The sequence below is a fragment of the Scyliorhinus torazame genome, chromosome 12, assembly GCF_047496885.1.
Source record: "Scyliorhinus torazame isolate Kashiwa2021f chromosome 12, sScyTor2.1, whole genome shotgun sequence".
Lineage (NCBI taxonomy): Eukaryota > Metazoa > Chordata > Chondrichthyes > Carcharhiniformes > Scyliorhinidae > Scyliorhinus > Scyliorhinus torazame.
The window spans coordinates 65839643-65855564 of NC_092718.1; the positions used below are offsets into that span (position 1 = coordinate 65839643).

A 15922-nucleotide genomic window follows, 5' to 3' on the forward strand; every position below is an offset into this window, starting at 1 on the left:
ACTCATCAATAATATTGAAAAAATGGTGGGAGAGATACTCCGGGTAGACAGGAGATACGCAGAGGCCCCAGAGGGGGGGCAGCTGAACGAACGCGGAAACTTCAGGCGGAGTTCGATTTGCTGACCACGGGGAAGGCGGAGGCGCAGTTAAGGAAAGTGAAAGGGGCAGTCTACAAGTATGGAGAGAAGGCGAGTAGGATGCTGGCGCACCAACTGCACAAGAGGGAGGCGGCTAGAGAGATTGGGGGAGTGCGGGATAAGGAGGGCAACATGGTGCTGAGCCCAGAGAGGGTCAATGAAGTCTTCAGGGAGTTCTATGGGAAGTTATACGAGTCGGAACCCCCTGGGGAGGGGGAAGAGATGAGGCAGTTTATGGACCGGTTGAGGTTCCCGAGGGTGGAGGTGGAGTGGGTGGAGGGATTGGGGGCCCCAATTGAGTTGGAGGAAGTAGTCAGGGGGCTGGCAAGCATGCAGTCGGGCAAGGCCCTGGGTCCGGACGGCTTCCCTGTAGAATTTTATAAGACGTTCTCGGAGCTACTGAGCCCGCTCCTGCTAAGAACCTTCAATGAGACAAAGGAGAGAGGGACCCTCCCTCCGACGGTATCGCAGGCATTGATTTCGCTTATCTTGAAGAAGGAGAAGGACCCGCTTCAATGTGGGTCCTACAGGCCGATATCGCTCCTGAATGTAGACGCCAAACTGTTGGCAAAAATTCTGGCCACCAGAATAGAGGACTGTGTCCCGGGAGTGATTGGGGAGGACCAGACGGGTTTCGTTAAGGGTAGGCAGCTGAACACGAATGTGAGGAGGCTCCTGAATATTATCATGATGCCTTCGGAGAGGGGGGATGCGGAAGTGGTGGCTGCAATGGACGCGTAGAAAGCCTTTGACAGGGTGGAGTGGGAGTATCTGTGGGAGGCGCTAGGCAGGTTTGGATTTGGGGAGGGATTTATAGGGTGGGTCAAGCTGCTGTATCAGGCCCCTGTAGCGAGTGTGTCCACAAACCGGTTAAGGTCTGAGTATTTCAGGCTGCACCGGGGGACGAGGCAGGGGTGTCCCCTGTCCCCGTTGCTGTTTGCCCTGGCAATTGAGCCGTTGGCCATTGCGTTCAGTACTTCAAGGGATTGGAGGGGGCTGGTACGCGGGGGGGAGGAACACCGGGTCTCCCTCTACGCGGATGACCTGTTGTACGTTTCGGACCCGCTAAAGGGGCTGGGGGAGGTCATGCGGATCCTGAGGGACTTTGGGAGCTTCCCGGGGTATAAGTTGAACGTGGGGAAGAGTGAGCTGTTCGTGGTCCACGCTAGGGGCCAGGAGGAGAGACTGAGGGAGCTCTCGCTCAAGATAGTGGAGAGGAGCTTTCGGTACTTGGGGATACAAGTGGCCAGGAACTGGGATGCCCTGCACAGGCTCAACTTAACCCGGCTCGTGGAGCAGATGGAGGGAGAGTTTAAAAGATGGGATATGCTCCCGCTTTCCCTGGTGGGACGGGTGCAGACTGTGAAGATGACAGTTCTCCCCAGGTTCCTCTTCGTCTTTCAGTGCCTCCCCATTTTCATCCCCAAGTCCTTTTTTAAGCGGGTGAATAGGATTGTTACGGGGTTTGTATGGGCGAATAAAACCCCGCGAGTTTAAAGGGCATTCTTGGAGCGTAGCTGGTGGGGTGGAGGGGGGGGGGGTGGGGGGGAGGACTGGCTCTGCCGAACATCTGCAGCTATTATTGGGCGGCCAATGTGGCTATGATTAGGAAGTGAATGATGGAGGAGGGGGTGGCATGGGGGTGGCTGGAGGCGGTGTCATGCAAAGGCACCAGTCTAGGGGCACTAGTCACGGCTCCGCTGCCGTTCCCACTGGCGCGATACTCCTCAAGTCCGGTGGTGGCGGCGGCACTGAGGATTTGGGGGCAGTGGAGGAGACACAGGCAGGAGGAGGGGGCCTCTGTGTGGACCCCGATATGGAATAACCATAGATTTGCTCCAGGTAAGATGGATGGTGGGTTTCAAGGCTGGTATAGGGCAGGTATTAGGAGGATGGGGGACCTGTTTATAGACGGGACTTTCCCTAGCATGCAGGCGCTGGAGGAGAAGTTCAGCCTGCCCCTGGGGAATGCGTTTCTGCTGCTGCCCCCGCGTAGGATCCATGACAGGATGGTGTCTGGCATCTGGGTAGGGGAGGGGAAGGTGTCGGACATATATCAGGAGCTGCAGGAGGTGGAGGAAGCCTCAGTGGAGGAGTTGAAGGGCAAGTGGGAGGAGGAGCTGGGTGAGGAGCTGGATGAGGGCCTGTGGGCCGACGCCCTGGGCAGGGTGAACTCCTCCTCATCATGTGCCATCCTCAGCTTAATTCAGTTTAAGGTGGTGCATCGGGCGCATATAACGGCGGCAAGGATGAGTAAGTTTTTTGGGGTGGAGGACAGGTGCCCGAGATGTGCAGGGAGTCCGGCGAACCATGCCCATATGTTCTGGGCATGCCCGGCGCTTAAAGAATTCTGGCAGGGGTTTGCAAGGGTGATGTCTAGGATTTTGGACACTCGGGTGAAGGCGAGTCCAACAGTAGCGATATTTGGGGTGTCGGAGGATCCGGGAGTGCAGGAAGCGAAAGAGGCCGAGGTACTGGCCTTTGCCTCCCTGGTAGCCCAGAGACGGATCTTGTTAATGTGGAGGGACTCAAAACCCCCGGATGTGGAGACCTGGGTTGGCGATATGGCGGGATTCCTCAGCCTGGAGCGAATAAAGTTTGCCTTGAGAGGGTCCTTGATGGGGTTCTCCCGGCGGTGGCAACCTTTCCTTGATTTTCTAGGGGAGCAAGAAGTGTCAGCAGCAGCAGCATCCTGGGGGGGAGGGGGGGGCCTCAGGTCGGGGGGGCGGGGGGGGGGGGGGGAACTGTTGATATAATGTAAGTTCTATAGGAAGACAACACCCACCTTGTTTTGTTTAATAATCCTTGTTTATTTTTATTATTATTTGTACTTCTATTTTTGTTCTGTAAAAAACATTGGTTGGAAAAGCTTTAATAAAACATTCATTTAAAAAAATAATAATATTGAGGAAATATGTATTACGGTTATTGGAGGGGAGGGGCCCTCCGAAATCGATACTGAGGCGCTCATAGGGCCCAGATGCCTTTACCAGGTGGGCCTTATCTGGTCGATAGAATTGCGGTTTACACGCCACACCGATCTGGCAGTCCCTGGTCATGGCTCTGCCCTCCTCGGTGGACTAGGGCAGATTGCGGACCTTGATATAGTGGATAAGCCGGGTGACCCCCGGGTGGCAGAGGTCATCGTGGATAACCCGTAGTCGGTCATCTTGCGCGCTGGCGCATGTGCCGCGGGACAGGGCATCTGGGAGCTCGTTGAGCTTCCCAGAACGACATACTATATCGTAGTTATAGGTGGAGAGTTCAATCCTCCACCTCAAGATCTTATCGTTCTTGATTTTGCCCCGCTGTGTATTACCGAACATGAAGGCAACCGATCGTTGGTCGGTGACGAGGGTAAACCTCCTACCAGCGAGGTAGTGCCTCCAGTGCCGCACAGCTTCCACGATGGCTTGGGCCTCTTTTTCGACTGAGGAGTGCCGAATTTCGGAGGTGGTGAGGGTGCACGATAAAAAAGCTACCGGTCTGCCTGCTTGATTGAGGGTAGCGGTGAGAGCGACATCTGATGCGTCGCTCTCCACCTGGAAGGGGACGGACTCGTCCACCGCGAGCATCGCGGCTTTGGCGATGTCCGCCTTGATGCAGCTGAAAGCCTGGCGGGCCTCAGTCGCCAGTGGGAAGATGGTGGCCTTGATTCGTGGGCGGGCTTTGTCCGCATAGTTGGGGACCTACTGGGCATAATATGAAAAGAACCCGAGGCACCTCTTCAGGGCCTTGGGGCAGTGGGGGAGGGGGAGTTGCAGGAGGGGGCGCATACGATCAGGGTCGGGTCCGAGAACCCCATTTTCCACGACGTAGCCGGGGATGGCTAGCCTGGTTGTGCGGAAAACGCATTTCTCCTTGTTGTAGGTGAGGTTGAGTTTTTGGGCGGTTTGGAGAAATCGGTGGAGGTTGGCATCGTGGTCCTGCTGATCATGGCTGCAGATGGTGACATTGTCCAAGTACAGAAATGTGGCCTGCAGCCCGTACCGGTCTACCATTCGGTCCATTGTTCTTTGGAACACCAAAACCCCGTTCGTGACACCAAAGGGGACCCGGAGGAAGTGGAAAAGGCGGCCGTCTGCCTCAAAAGCCGTGTAGTGACGGTCCTCCGGGCGAATTGGGAGCTGGTGGTATGCAGACTCCAGATCCACCATGGAGAACACCCGGCAGTGTGCGATCTGGTTTACCATGTCTGCAATCCGGGGAAGGGGGTACGCATCAAGTTGCGTGTATCGGTTTATGGTTTGGCTGTAATCTACAACCATCGGGTTCTTTTCCCCGGTCTTGACGACCACCACCTGAGCTCTCCAGGGGCTATTGCTGCCTCGACGACTCCCTCCCGCAAGAGTCGCTGGACCTCGGACCTGATAAAAGTCCTGTCCTGTATGCTATACCACCTGCTTCTGGTGGCAACTGGTTTACAGTCGGCGGTGAGGTTTGCGAAGAGTGGGGGTGGGTCGACCTCTAGGATCGCGAGGCTACATGCGGTGAGTGGGAGTAGGGGCCCCCCAAATTTCAGGGTTAGGCTCCTGAGGTTGCATTGGAAATCTAGTCCCAATAGGAGAGGAGCGCAGAGGTCTGGGAGCACATATAATTTAAAATTGGCGTACTCAGCGCCCTGTATTGCTAGGGTTGCGGTAGTGCACCCTCGGATTTGCACCGAGTGCAACCCAGAGGCGAGGGAGATGGTTTGGTGCGCCGGGAAAATTGGGAGCGAGCAGCGTCTTACCATGTTTGGGTGAATGAAGCTCTCTGTGCTCCCGGAGTCGAAAAGGCAAGGCATCTCGTGCCCGTTTACCCAGATGGTCATCATGGAGCTCCGGAGGTGCTTGGGTCGCGACTGGTCCAGGGTGACCACGCTGGGTTGCGGGTAGCCGGCGTGGTCGGGGTGCTGGGGCGGTTCCACGATGGCTGCCCTTGTTGATCGTACGCGTCGAGCGGCGTAGCAGATGGCGGCCAAATTGGCAGCCCCCATTGGTCGAGCGTGGCGGGCAGTGAGGAAGATGGCGTCCAAGATGGAGGCCCCCATGGATCGCATGTGGCCAGCCGCGTGGGGGAGGATGGCCAAGATGGCAGTCTCCATGAGTCGCACGTGCTGTGAGGGCTGGTAGATGGCTGCCCCCACGGATAGCACAAGGCTGATGATGCGTCTACAGGGGGCCGAGTCGGCAGACACGCTGCCACACTGCGGGGTCTGCGGGCCTGTGAGTCTGAGGCTCGGGACTGTGAGTTAGAGTTCTTGGACCTGGCCAGGCAAACTTTGGCGAAGTGTCCTTTTCTACCGCAGCTGCTGCAGTTCGCGTTGCGGGCCGGGCAGTGCTGCCGGGGGTGTTGGGACTGGCCGCAGAAATAGCAGGTTAGCCCCCCATGGTGGGCGGGTGGCCGCGCGGCACAGGCCTGGGGTAGTCTTTGGTCGGTGGTCCACCAGGGGGTCGCGTGGTCAACCGGGAACGCGTTAAGGCTCTGGAACGCTACTTCCAGAGAGGAAGCTAACTTTACCGTCTGATCCAGGTCCAGGGCCCCCTTTTCGAGTAGGCGCTGTCTCACGTAGTTGGACCGGACTCCCGCCACGTAGACGTCTCGGACGGCGAGGCCCATATGTTGAGTGGCCGTAACGGCCTGGTAGTTGCAGCTGCGTGCGAGGGCTTTGAGGTCGCGTAGGTAGTCTTCTAGCGATTCCCCGGGGCGCTGGTGATGAGTGGTGAGGATGTGTCGCGCGTAGACCTCGTTCACGGGCCGTACATAGAGGCGTTCGAGCATTGTGAGGGCGTCTGCGTAGGAGGAGGCCTCGCCGAGTTGAACAGAGATTCGATGGCTCACCCGTGCGTGGAGGAGGCTCAGCTTCTGTTCGTCGGTGATGGAAGGCGTGGAGGAGGCTGCGAGATAGGCCTGGAAGCAGCGGAGCCAGTGTGAAAACATTTATTTTGCTTCCGCGGATCGAGTTCCAGTCAGTCAGGTTTGAGGGCCGATTCCATAGTTGCGTTTAAGTTGATTAAATTGATGCGACTATCAATTCACTCGAGACGGGAGTAGAAGTAAATTGTGGCTTTAATCAACTTAGAACAATGCCTGCCGGCGACTAATCCAATACTGAGAACCACCTACAGGTCGACTGCTCTTTATTCCTCCCTTCAAGGGGAGGAGCCATGGACGGAGCCCATACAGGCCCCAACATGTTCCCCTATGGATAATGCCATGCAATGACCCATAGGAGGAGCCCACAAGGGCCACAGCATTGCACAGATACAATTACAAGGGCAATAGCACAGATACAAATACAATGGTGGATTATTGGCCTAATACATTCACCACAGCCTACAGCACAGAGAATGACACAGCTACTTCACGACACTTTGCTGGGTTTCTTGGCCTCACCGAGAAGCACCCCGCCAAGGCCGCACGAACATAATTCGCTGTACTGATGAGCTCAGCTCGCCAGTGCAGGAAGCGTAGTTGTGGATCATCACGTCCTGATCTTTCGACCCTCCTCAGCCACCTCACTGCGGCCTCCGGACCCCCCACTGCACCCAACCTCTTATGATGTTCTTGAACCACAACCACCACCCCCAACATCTTTTAATGGCAAGGCACTCCCCGGGCCGGATCCCTGGCACGGGAACCTGGAACCTGGGCACCTTGGCACTGCCAGCCTTACACCCTGGCAGAGCCCCTGCCAGCCTGGAAGTGCCACGTGGGCACCCTGATAGAGCCTACTGGCCCACGTTTCTGTGGAAACTAGTGCTAAATAGTGCCATGGCGAGGTCTCCCAGACATGACCATTAGGTCCCGGGCCCCAGGTGAATACGGCGCAGACATATTTAAATGAGCCTAATGTGTGTGAGAAATACCGCTCACTTGATAATAATTTGCACTTAGTCAAATTCTGAAGAAGTATTTTATTCAATCGATCTTGCAAGAATGGGTGCCGCCTGTCAACAGTAGTAGACACACAGAATTAACACAGCATTGATTTTTATATACAATCTCTGAGAAACACGCCCCACTCTCTGCCCCGATGGCAGTTTCCTTATCAGTGATTCCTTATTTGGACTTGTTATGTTCATTTTGGCTTCCCCCTTGCTTCGACTAGCAGTGGTTTCTGTTAGCTCCTGGTACACCCTTGAACCGTCAATTAAAAATGATGTAGGATGAGGCCCACCGTCTGCACCTGCATCCTGTTATTGTAAATCCTGTTCATTCCCGAAGGTCAGTCATGTTCACAGTTACAACAACTTGGGCACTGCAGCTTACACGAAACTCCACTTTACATCTTATTTCCCATCAAGCACTATTGTTGACATCTTCTTTGTGAACCAGAGTTATTCATGTAAAAACAACATGTAAAAACAACATAAATTGCTCATTTCCCATATGTGTGTGGCATGGTAGCACAGTGATTAGCACTGTTGCTTCACAGCTTCAGGGTCCCAGGTTCGATTCCGGCTTCGGTCACTGCCTGTGTGGAATCTGCACGGTCTCCCCATGTCTGCGTGGGTTTCCTCCGGGTGCTCCAGTTTCCTCCCACAGGTCCCAAAAGACGTGCTGTTAGGTGAATTGGACATTCTGAATTCTCTTTCTGTGTACCCGAACAGGCGCCACAGGAATGTGGTGACGAGGGGCTTTTCACAGTAACTTCATTGCAGTGTTAATTAAGCCTACCTGTGACAGTAAAGACTATTATTATTATTAAAGAGGGGAGACCCCCCAGTGGTCCCATAGTGGGCTATCCTCACTTGGGAGGTGTGGGATAGTGTTCATGTGTGCGGGGGGGTGACATTGCCCATGGGTGGAGGTGTGGGGGACCCACAAGCTCACTTACAGATCGGGCACCCTTTCAAAATGGCGGCCCGATCACTGAGTTCAGCTCCTCAGTGCTAAAGAAAATTCTAAGTGTGGGCTAAACAAGTGAGAATCCCCCCAGGGCCCAACAAAGTGACTATGTGTCATTGAATAGCAGTGGGGAACTCGTCGGTAGAGCTGGCGGGAGACTCTCTGAAAAACCCACCACAAATTAACTTCGAAATTGTTTGGGAGAATCGGGTCGATAGTCTTGGTTTTCCAGTGTAGCGGCCGGTTTCAGCAACGTTCCGAGGATTTCAGAGGCGTTCAGCAAAGTGATTCATTCCTGTGAGGGCTGGATAAAAAGGTTGCTTCTTTCTGCCTTTCTATTCATTTGGGACCTGCTGTAAGTGGGGGTCAGTTTGGAGGGGGGTGCGGGATGGAAATGGGGAGGTTGTTCAGTTTGACATAAATGAGTCTGTCCCACTCACATCAGACCAGTGAAAGTCTCAGCACATTTGTGTGCATGGGAATAACGATACTGGAGATCCATCCCATAGCACATGGCGATGGCGAGGACTTGAGATTTGCAGGTAACGTGCTTGCAAATGTCCGAAGGGTGCAGTCTATAGATGATACTCTTCAACTGAAACTCCAAGTGGAATATATCAATGAATCAATGATTCACACTGATTTGTGTTGTGTTGTGTCTCACAGGGGTGAATATGGACTAACAGAATACACGGAAGTGAAAACCGTCACTATCAAAATCTCACAGAATAACCATTAAACTGATGACAAATAGAGAGTGAAATGGCAGAAAAGGAGGTCTGCAGAAAAGCCCCATCATAAGGACAACGACACTCACAGACAAAAACAAGTTTTATAACTTGACAAAGTTTGTTAAATTCTTAAGAAATAATTTCTGACTTTGCACAAAAGAAAATATTTTGTATTCATTGTAACTTACAATTTGTAGATTTGGTCTAATATACAACATTGTATAATAATAACTGCTGGAGTCTCCCCTTTGTTTTACTTTGCGGGATCCTGGTTATTGACTGGCTTAAGGGTGAGGGATACTCATTATTGACTGGTTTAAGGGTGAGGATTGCTGGTTATTTACTGGTTTAAGGGTGAGGGATGCTGGTTATTTACTGGTTTAAGGGTGAGGAATGCTGGTTATTGGCTGGTTTATGGGTGAGGAATACTAGTTATTGACTGGTTTAAGGGTGAGGGTTGCTGGTTATTTACTGGTTTAAGGGTGAGGGATGCTGGTTATTGACTGGTTTATGGGTGAGGGATACTAGTTATTGACTGGTTTAAGGGTGAGGGTTGCTGGTTATTTACTGGTTTAAGGGTGAGGGATGCTGGTTATTGACTGGTTTAAGGGTGAGGGATACTAGTTATTGACTGGTTTAAGGGTGAGGGTTGCTGGTTATTTACTGGTTTAAGGGTGAGGGATGCTGGTTATTTACTGGTTTATGGGTGAGGGATGCTGGTTATTGGCTGGTTTAAGAGTGAGGGACCTTGGTTATTTGCTGGTTTAAGGGTGGGGGATGCTGATTATGGGCTGGTTTACGGGTGTGGGATTCTGATTATGGGCTGGTTTACGGGTGAGGGATGTTAGTTATTGGCTGGTTTACGGGTGAATTATGATGCTTTTTGGCTGGTTTAAGGATGCGGGTTGCTGGTTATTTGCTGGTTTGAGGATATGGGATGCTGGTTATTGGTAGATGGGTTAATTTATCGGCTTGATTAAGAATCTTGCCAGTATTTACTGGACAACCTTTATAAATTCACATTCTTAACAAAAAGCTTCACTCAATGGAATTGTGTTAGCTGGATTCAAACTCTCTATCCAAGAATAACCATTCGGTAGACAGTCAGTCAACCGGTGTTCATATAATGATCTTAATGGAGAAAAATATCCCATGGTATTCATAAATTGGTAATGAGAAACCAGTTAGCAAGGATCCAAATTTATTTTGGGCAAAGTTCATTGCAAGGGCAGGGAATTTGTAAAATAATGTACATAATGTAGAAGCAATTATATCTCAAACTACCCACATTCCAATCTTGGAGTGAGACATGTTAAATTTAACACATTAATGACTAGCCATCATATAGAATCAGTTTGGGTGTGGAGGTCTCAAGTTAGCAATTGTTACCATCTTGATCATTTTGCTTTAGTTACAAAAAATACTTTTAGAACCATCACACTTTTTTTCTAGTAAATGTCATGCATGACTTCCAATAGCTGTTATGTGATGAGCAATTGCACACACGATGGTTCACACCAGGGCACTTAGATTTTGGCCCTTTTTGCTCAGTTTATGGACAATCTTGGGGGAGAAATTTGTTTAGTTTGATGGGATAGGGTCCCCTCATAAAAGTAATGCCCAATAAGTACAAGTACAATACAAGGCAGAAGTCGGGAAAGGGATCATTGTCAGACTCAGAAGTCCCTCGAGCCCCGTGGGGCGGGGCGAGGGGGGCGGAAGCTATTGCTGTGTCGCTGACCTCACCGTGGTCGACTGAGACATTGGCTAGCTTCTTGGTGGACGGATTTAAGAAGCAGCGGCAGGTCGTCGCTGAGGATCGGGACAAGGCAATGGAGGGGGGCTTTGTCCCCTATTTGGGTGGCTTTGAGAAGACAGCGGATAGAGGAGCAAGGTGAGGTAATACAGAAGGTGGAGGTGGCTCTCTCAGACCATAGTGATCAAATTGTCTCCCTGGAGGTAGAGATGGTATTTCTGGCTGAAGAGCGGAAAGAATTGAAGGCCAAGGTGGACAAACTGGAGAATCGCTCCAGACCTCAACATTTAGGAATCGTTGGGCTGCCAGAGGATCTGGAGGGCTCAAACTCTATTGACTATATGCCCAAGATGTTTGAAACGTTGGTGGGGGGGGTGCAGTTTGCCATCCCCTCCCAAATTGGACCGGACCAATTTGCTCGTTGAGGCTGAACTCCAGATCTGGGGCGCAACCACGGACGATCATCGTCAGATTTCACAGATATCAAGGCAAGGTCCTGAGGTGAGCGAAACTTCACTGAGACTGTAGATGGGAGGACCATGCCATTAGGATATCTCAGGACATTGAGGTAGAGCTGGTGAGAAGGCATGCGCTGATCAATAAGGCCAAGGCTGCGCTGTACAAGAGCAATGAGAGATTTGGCGTGGTGTACCCGGCTCGTCTTCAGGTGACCTTCAAGGACAGAGGTTACTCCTTTGATGTACCGGTGGATGCGAATGAGTTTGTCAAGAAGCAGGGGCTGGGAGTGAACTAAAGTGCTCAAGAACTATGAAGTTAGATATTTGTTCACTGTAAAGTTCATATGTATCTATATTTATTTGTGGGATTTTCATACTGTGAGGGAGGGCATTGGGTTGTTATGGGGCTTTGTTGTTGGATGTTTTTGCTGGGCGAAGTTGGAGTTTATAAATTGTGCTGGTGGAGAGTGTGTGGGGTGGATTGGGTGTTATTTTTCTCTACTGTTCTGTATTAAAGTTTGGTATGTGCAGGGGGGCTAACATTTTTTTTAATGTATTTCATTACAAACATGTATTAAAGCAGGTTACAGCAAATAAACACCCCGGGAAACATACTTCCCAACAATCAACTATGCAGCCTGTACAGATTTTTCTCCTTTTTCACCCAGTGCACCACCTTAAACTGTACCAGGCTCATCCTCGCACAAGAGGAGGTCCCGTTTACCCTTTGCAGTGCCTCACTCCATACACCCCAACTGATCACCCCTCCCAACTCCGCTTCCCATTTCTCCTTGACCTTCACCTCCCTGCTCCCCCAGCCACTTGTATATACCCCCAATTCTTCCCTCCCCTTCCACATCTGGAAGCAGTGCAGGGGGGCTAATTGACGGTATGTTTAACATAGACATAGATTAACATAGAATTTACAGTGCAGAAGGAGGCCATTCGGCCCATCGAGACGGCACCAGCTCTTGGAAAGAGCACCCTACCCAAGGTCCACACCTCCACCCTATCCCCATAACCCAGTAACCCCACCCAACACTAAGGGCAATTTTGGACACTAAGGGCAATTTATCATGGCAATCCACCTAACCTAAACATCTTTGGCCTGTGGGAGGAAACCGGAGCACCCAGAGGAAACCCACGCACACACGGGGAGGATGTGCAGACTCCGCACAGACAGTGACCCAAGCCGGAATTGAACTTGGGACCCTGGAGCTGTGAAACAATTGTGCTATCCACAATGCTACCGTGCTGCCCGTGTTTTGATGTTTTTTATTTTACCCTGTGCGGGGGTCACCCTGCTAGCTGTAAAGCTATTTAACAGGAGCAGAGAAGGAGAGGTATCTGCAGCTTGTTACCGTTGGGGTGAGGTTTTTTGTTTTAAAGGTAATGAGCTTGTGGGGGGGGTGTTCTGTTTTTTTGGGATTTGGGCTAGGGAAGGGGGGCTTTTGTCTTTCTCTTTGTTGTCTGTTTGGTGGGGTTAGGCTGGGTGGCGGGGAGGAGCAGGGCAGGGGTAGACTGCTGACAGTAACGGTTTCTTTGTCTTTGTGCTGGCTCTAGGGGGGGATATGGTGGCCATCTTGGGTGGGCCCGAAGTTGACATAATGAAATGAAAATCGCTTATTGTCACAAGTAGGCTTCAAATGAAGTTACTGTGAAAAGCCCCTAGTCGCCACATTCCAGCGCCTGTTCGGGAAGGCAGTTACGGGAATTGAACCGTGCTGCTGGCCTGCCTTGGTCTGCTTTCAAAGCCAGCGATTTAGCCCTGTGCTATAGGTTGGGGCACTGCTGGATTGCCTCACAGGGTGGGTGTGGCTGATCCTGGGTTGAGGGGGTGGGAAAGGGTTGGTAACTTGGAATGTTAGGGAATTAAACGGCCTGTTAAAAAGGTCCCGAGTGTTTACGCGTCTGAGAAGTTTGAAGGCTTCTTTACAGGAGACCCATTTGAGAATCAAGGCTCAAACAAGGTTGTGGAAGGGCTGGGTGGGGCAGACATATCATTCAGGTTTTGATTGTAGGGTCTGAGATGCCACTGTGTTGTTCAATAACAGGTGTTATTGGCGGCGGGGGGGGGGGGGGGGGGGGCTGGCCCTAATAAACTTTATTAATTATTACTGGGCAGCGAATATACCAATGGTCAGGAAGTGGGTTGTGGGGGAGGGGTCGATATGGGAGCGGGTGGAGGCGGCCTCATGTAAGGGCACGTGTTTGGGGGCACTGTTGACGGCACCTCTGCCATTCTCGCCGGCCAGGTACTCCACAAGTCCAGTGGTAGTGGCGGCCCTGAGAGTGTGGGGACAGTGGTGGCAGCACATGGGGTTGGAGGGGGCGTCGGCATGGGCACTACTGGTTTGCGCTGGGGGGGTGCTGGATGGGGGGTTCCGTGGGTGGCAGCAGGTGGGGATCGAGAGATTCGGGGATCTTTTTATTGATGAGGGCTTCCCGAGCGTGGAGGAGTTGGAGGAGGAGTTTGAGCCGCCAGGTAGGAATGGGTTCCGGTATCTGCAGGTGAGGGACTTTGTGCGGAGCCAGGTTTTGACCCTCCCCCACCTGCCGCACCGGGGGCTACACGACAAGGTGGTGTCGAGAGCAGGAGTGGGGGAGGGGAATTTATAAGGAGCTGATGGAGTGGGAGGGAGCGCGATAGGGGAGGTGTAGCGAAAGCGGGAAGAAGAGCTAGGTGGGGAGTTAGAGACCGGATTATGCGAGGAGGTCCTGAGGTGAGTCAATGCATCCTCGTCATGTGCCAGTCTCAGCCTGATACAATTCAAGGTGGTCCATAGGGCACACATGACTGTGGCCCGGATGAGTAGGTTGTTTGAAGGGTTGGAGGACAGGTGTGGGCAATGTGTGGCAAGGCCCGCAAATCACGTCCACATGTTCTGGGCATGTCCAAAGCTGAGGGGTTTCTGGCAGGGGTTTGCTGATGTCATGTCAGAGGTACTAAAGGTACGGGTGGTTCTGAGTCCAGAAGTGCCGTTTTGTGGCATGTCGGAGGACCCGGGAGCCTAGGGGGTGAGAGGCCGATGTCCTGGCCTTTGCCTCCCTAGTGGCCCAGAGACAGATCCTACCAGGGTGGAGGGTCTCGGAACCCCCGAAGGTGGGGGTGTGGGTTAGCGACATGGCGGGTTTCTCAGACTCGAGAAAATTAAATTCGCCCGAAGGGGATTGTTGCAGGGGTTTGCCCGGAGGTGGAAGCCGCACAGCGATTTCTTCGAGAAAATTAAGCTGTCGGGGGGGCACGTAGGAGGTTGAGGTTAGGAAAGGTAGAGGCAAGGGGGGTTGGGAAAGGAGGTCCTGTTTTGTAAGCCATGTTGGCTGGGGTTTGGTCGTGTGGGGGGGGGGGGGTATTTTGTGTTTTGTTACTGTTAAAAACCTTGCTGTTAAAATTATAATTGCCTGAATAAAATATTTTCCCAAAAAAAATAGGAGGGTGTTATTTTCCGCAGTTACTATATTAGCATACCCAGGTGGGAAGCATGTAATCGTCAGTGTGGCGGTACTATTGCTCAATGTGTATGCACCGATAACACGGTATTCATTAATAAGGTGTTGGCTTCCATCCAGATCTGGATTCACATCAGCTAATTATGGGAAGGGACTTCAATAACGTTCTGGATCCTTCGAAGGATTGGCGGGGGCGGGGGCGGGGGGGGGAGAGGTTTAGGGGCATGTTATTTGAAGGTAAGTTTGCCAGTTTGGATACATTTTTAGCTCCACCTCTTGAAAGTGAACCTATACAGGTACTTGCAGGTTCACAACTTTCCACGTAAGGAGCTTCCTTCATTTCCCCTGGCACCGTCACCCTCACTCTTGGACAGGGTCCGGACCTTGGTCGAGTCAGGGGACGGTAAAATTTTGGATATTTTGGGCAGATATTGTCGATGGAGCATGCTTCACTGAAAGAAGTAAAGGTGGAATGGGAGGGTGATCTGGGTTGGATTTGAGGCAAGTGGTGTGGAGTGAGGCTTTTACAGGGTCAACTTCACATCCTCGTGTGCCTGATTCAGCTCAAGGTGGTGCACAGGGGCATAAGAGTGAGTTCATCTCGGGGGTGGAGGATAGGTGTGAACGGCGAATTACACACACATGTTCTGGTCTTGCCCGAAGCTTGTTAATTTCTGGGTCTTTTTTAACACAATGCCAGGGCTTTTGGGTATTACAAAGAACAAAGAAAATTACAGCACAGGAACAGGCCCTTCGGCCCTCCCAGCCTGCGCCGATCCAGATCCTTTATCTAAACCTGTCACCTATTTTCCAAGGATCTACTTCCCTCTGTTCCCCGCCCGTTCATATATCTGTCCGGATGCATCTTAAATGATGCTATCGTGCCCGCCTCTACCACCTCCGCTAGCAAAGCGTTCCAGGCACCCACCACCCTCTGCGTAAAAAACTTTCCACGCACATCTCCCTTAAACTTTCCCCCTCTCACCTTGAAATCGTGACCCCTTGTAATTGACACCCCCACTCTTGGAAAAAGTTTGGTGCTATCCACCCTGTCCATACCTCTCATAATTTTGTAGACCTCATCAGGTCCCCCCTCAACCTCCATCTTTCCAACGAAATCAATCCTAATCTTTTCAACCTTTCTTCATAGCTAGCACCCTCCATACCCGGCAACATCCTGGTGAACCTCCTCTGCACCCTCTCTAAAGCATCCACATCCTTCTGGTAATGTGGCGACCAGAACTGCACGCAGTATTCCAAATGTGGCCTAACCAAAGTCCTATACAACTGCAACATGACCTGCCGACTCTTGTACTCAATACCCCGTCCGATGAAGGCAAGCATGCTGTATGTCTTCTTGACCACTCTATCGACCTGCGTTGCCACCTTCAGGGTACAATGGACCTGAACTCCCAGATCTCTCTGTACATCAATTTTCCCAGGACTCTTCCATTGACCATATAGTCCGCTCTTGAATTAGATATTCCGACTTCCGGGTGCGGCTATGCAGAGCTAGGTCGCATATTCGGCAGCTCCCGCTTGGAACAGACTTTTGG

General features: G+C 51.8%; 1 protein-coding gene across 2 annotated transcripts in view; it reads left to right on the forward strand.

Annotated features, from left to right (window-relative positions):
- aldh1a3 (aldehyde dehydrogenase 1 family, member A3) overlaps positions 1-8933 on the forward strand; it is a 191174-nt gene extending 182241 nt beyond the window's left edge. For both annotated transcript variants that reach the window (XM_072468807.1, XM_072468808.1), the window contains one exon: positions 8638-8933. In XM_072468807.1, the coding sequence (XP_072324908.1) occupies positions 8638-8710 (73 nt within the window). In that variant the 3' untranslated portion in view covers positions 8711-8933. The remainder of the gene's footprint in view (positions 1-8637) is intronic.
- Positions 8934-15922: the final 6989 nt, after the last annotated feature.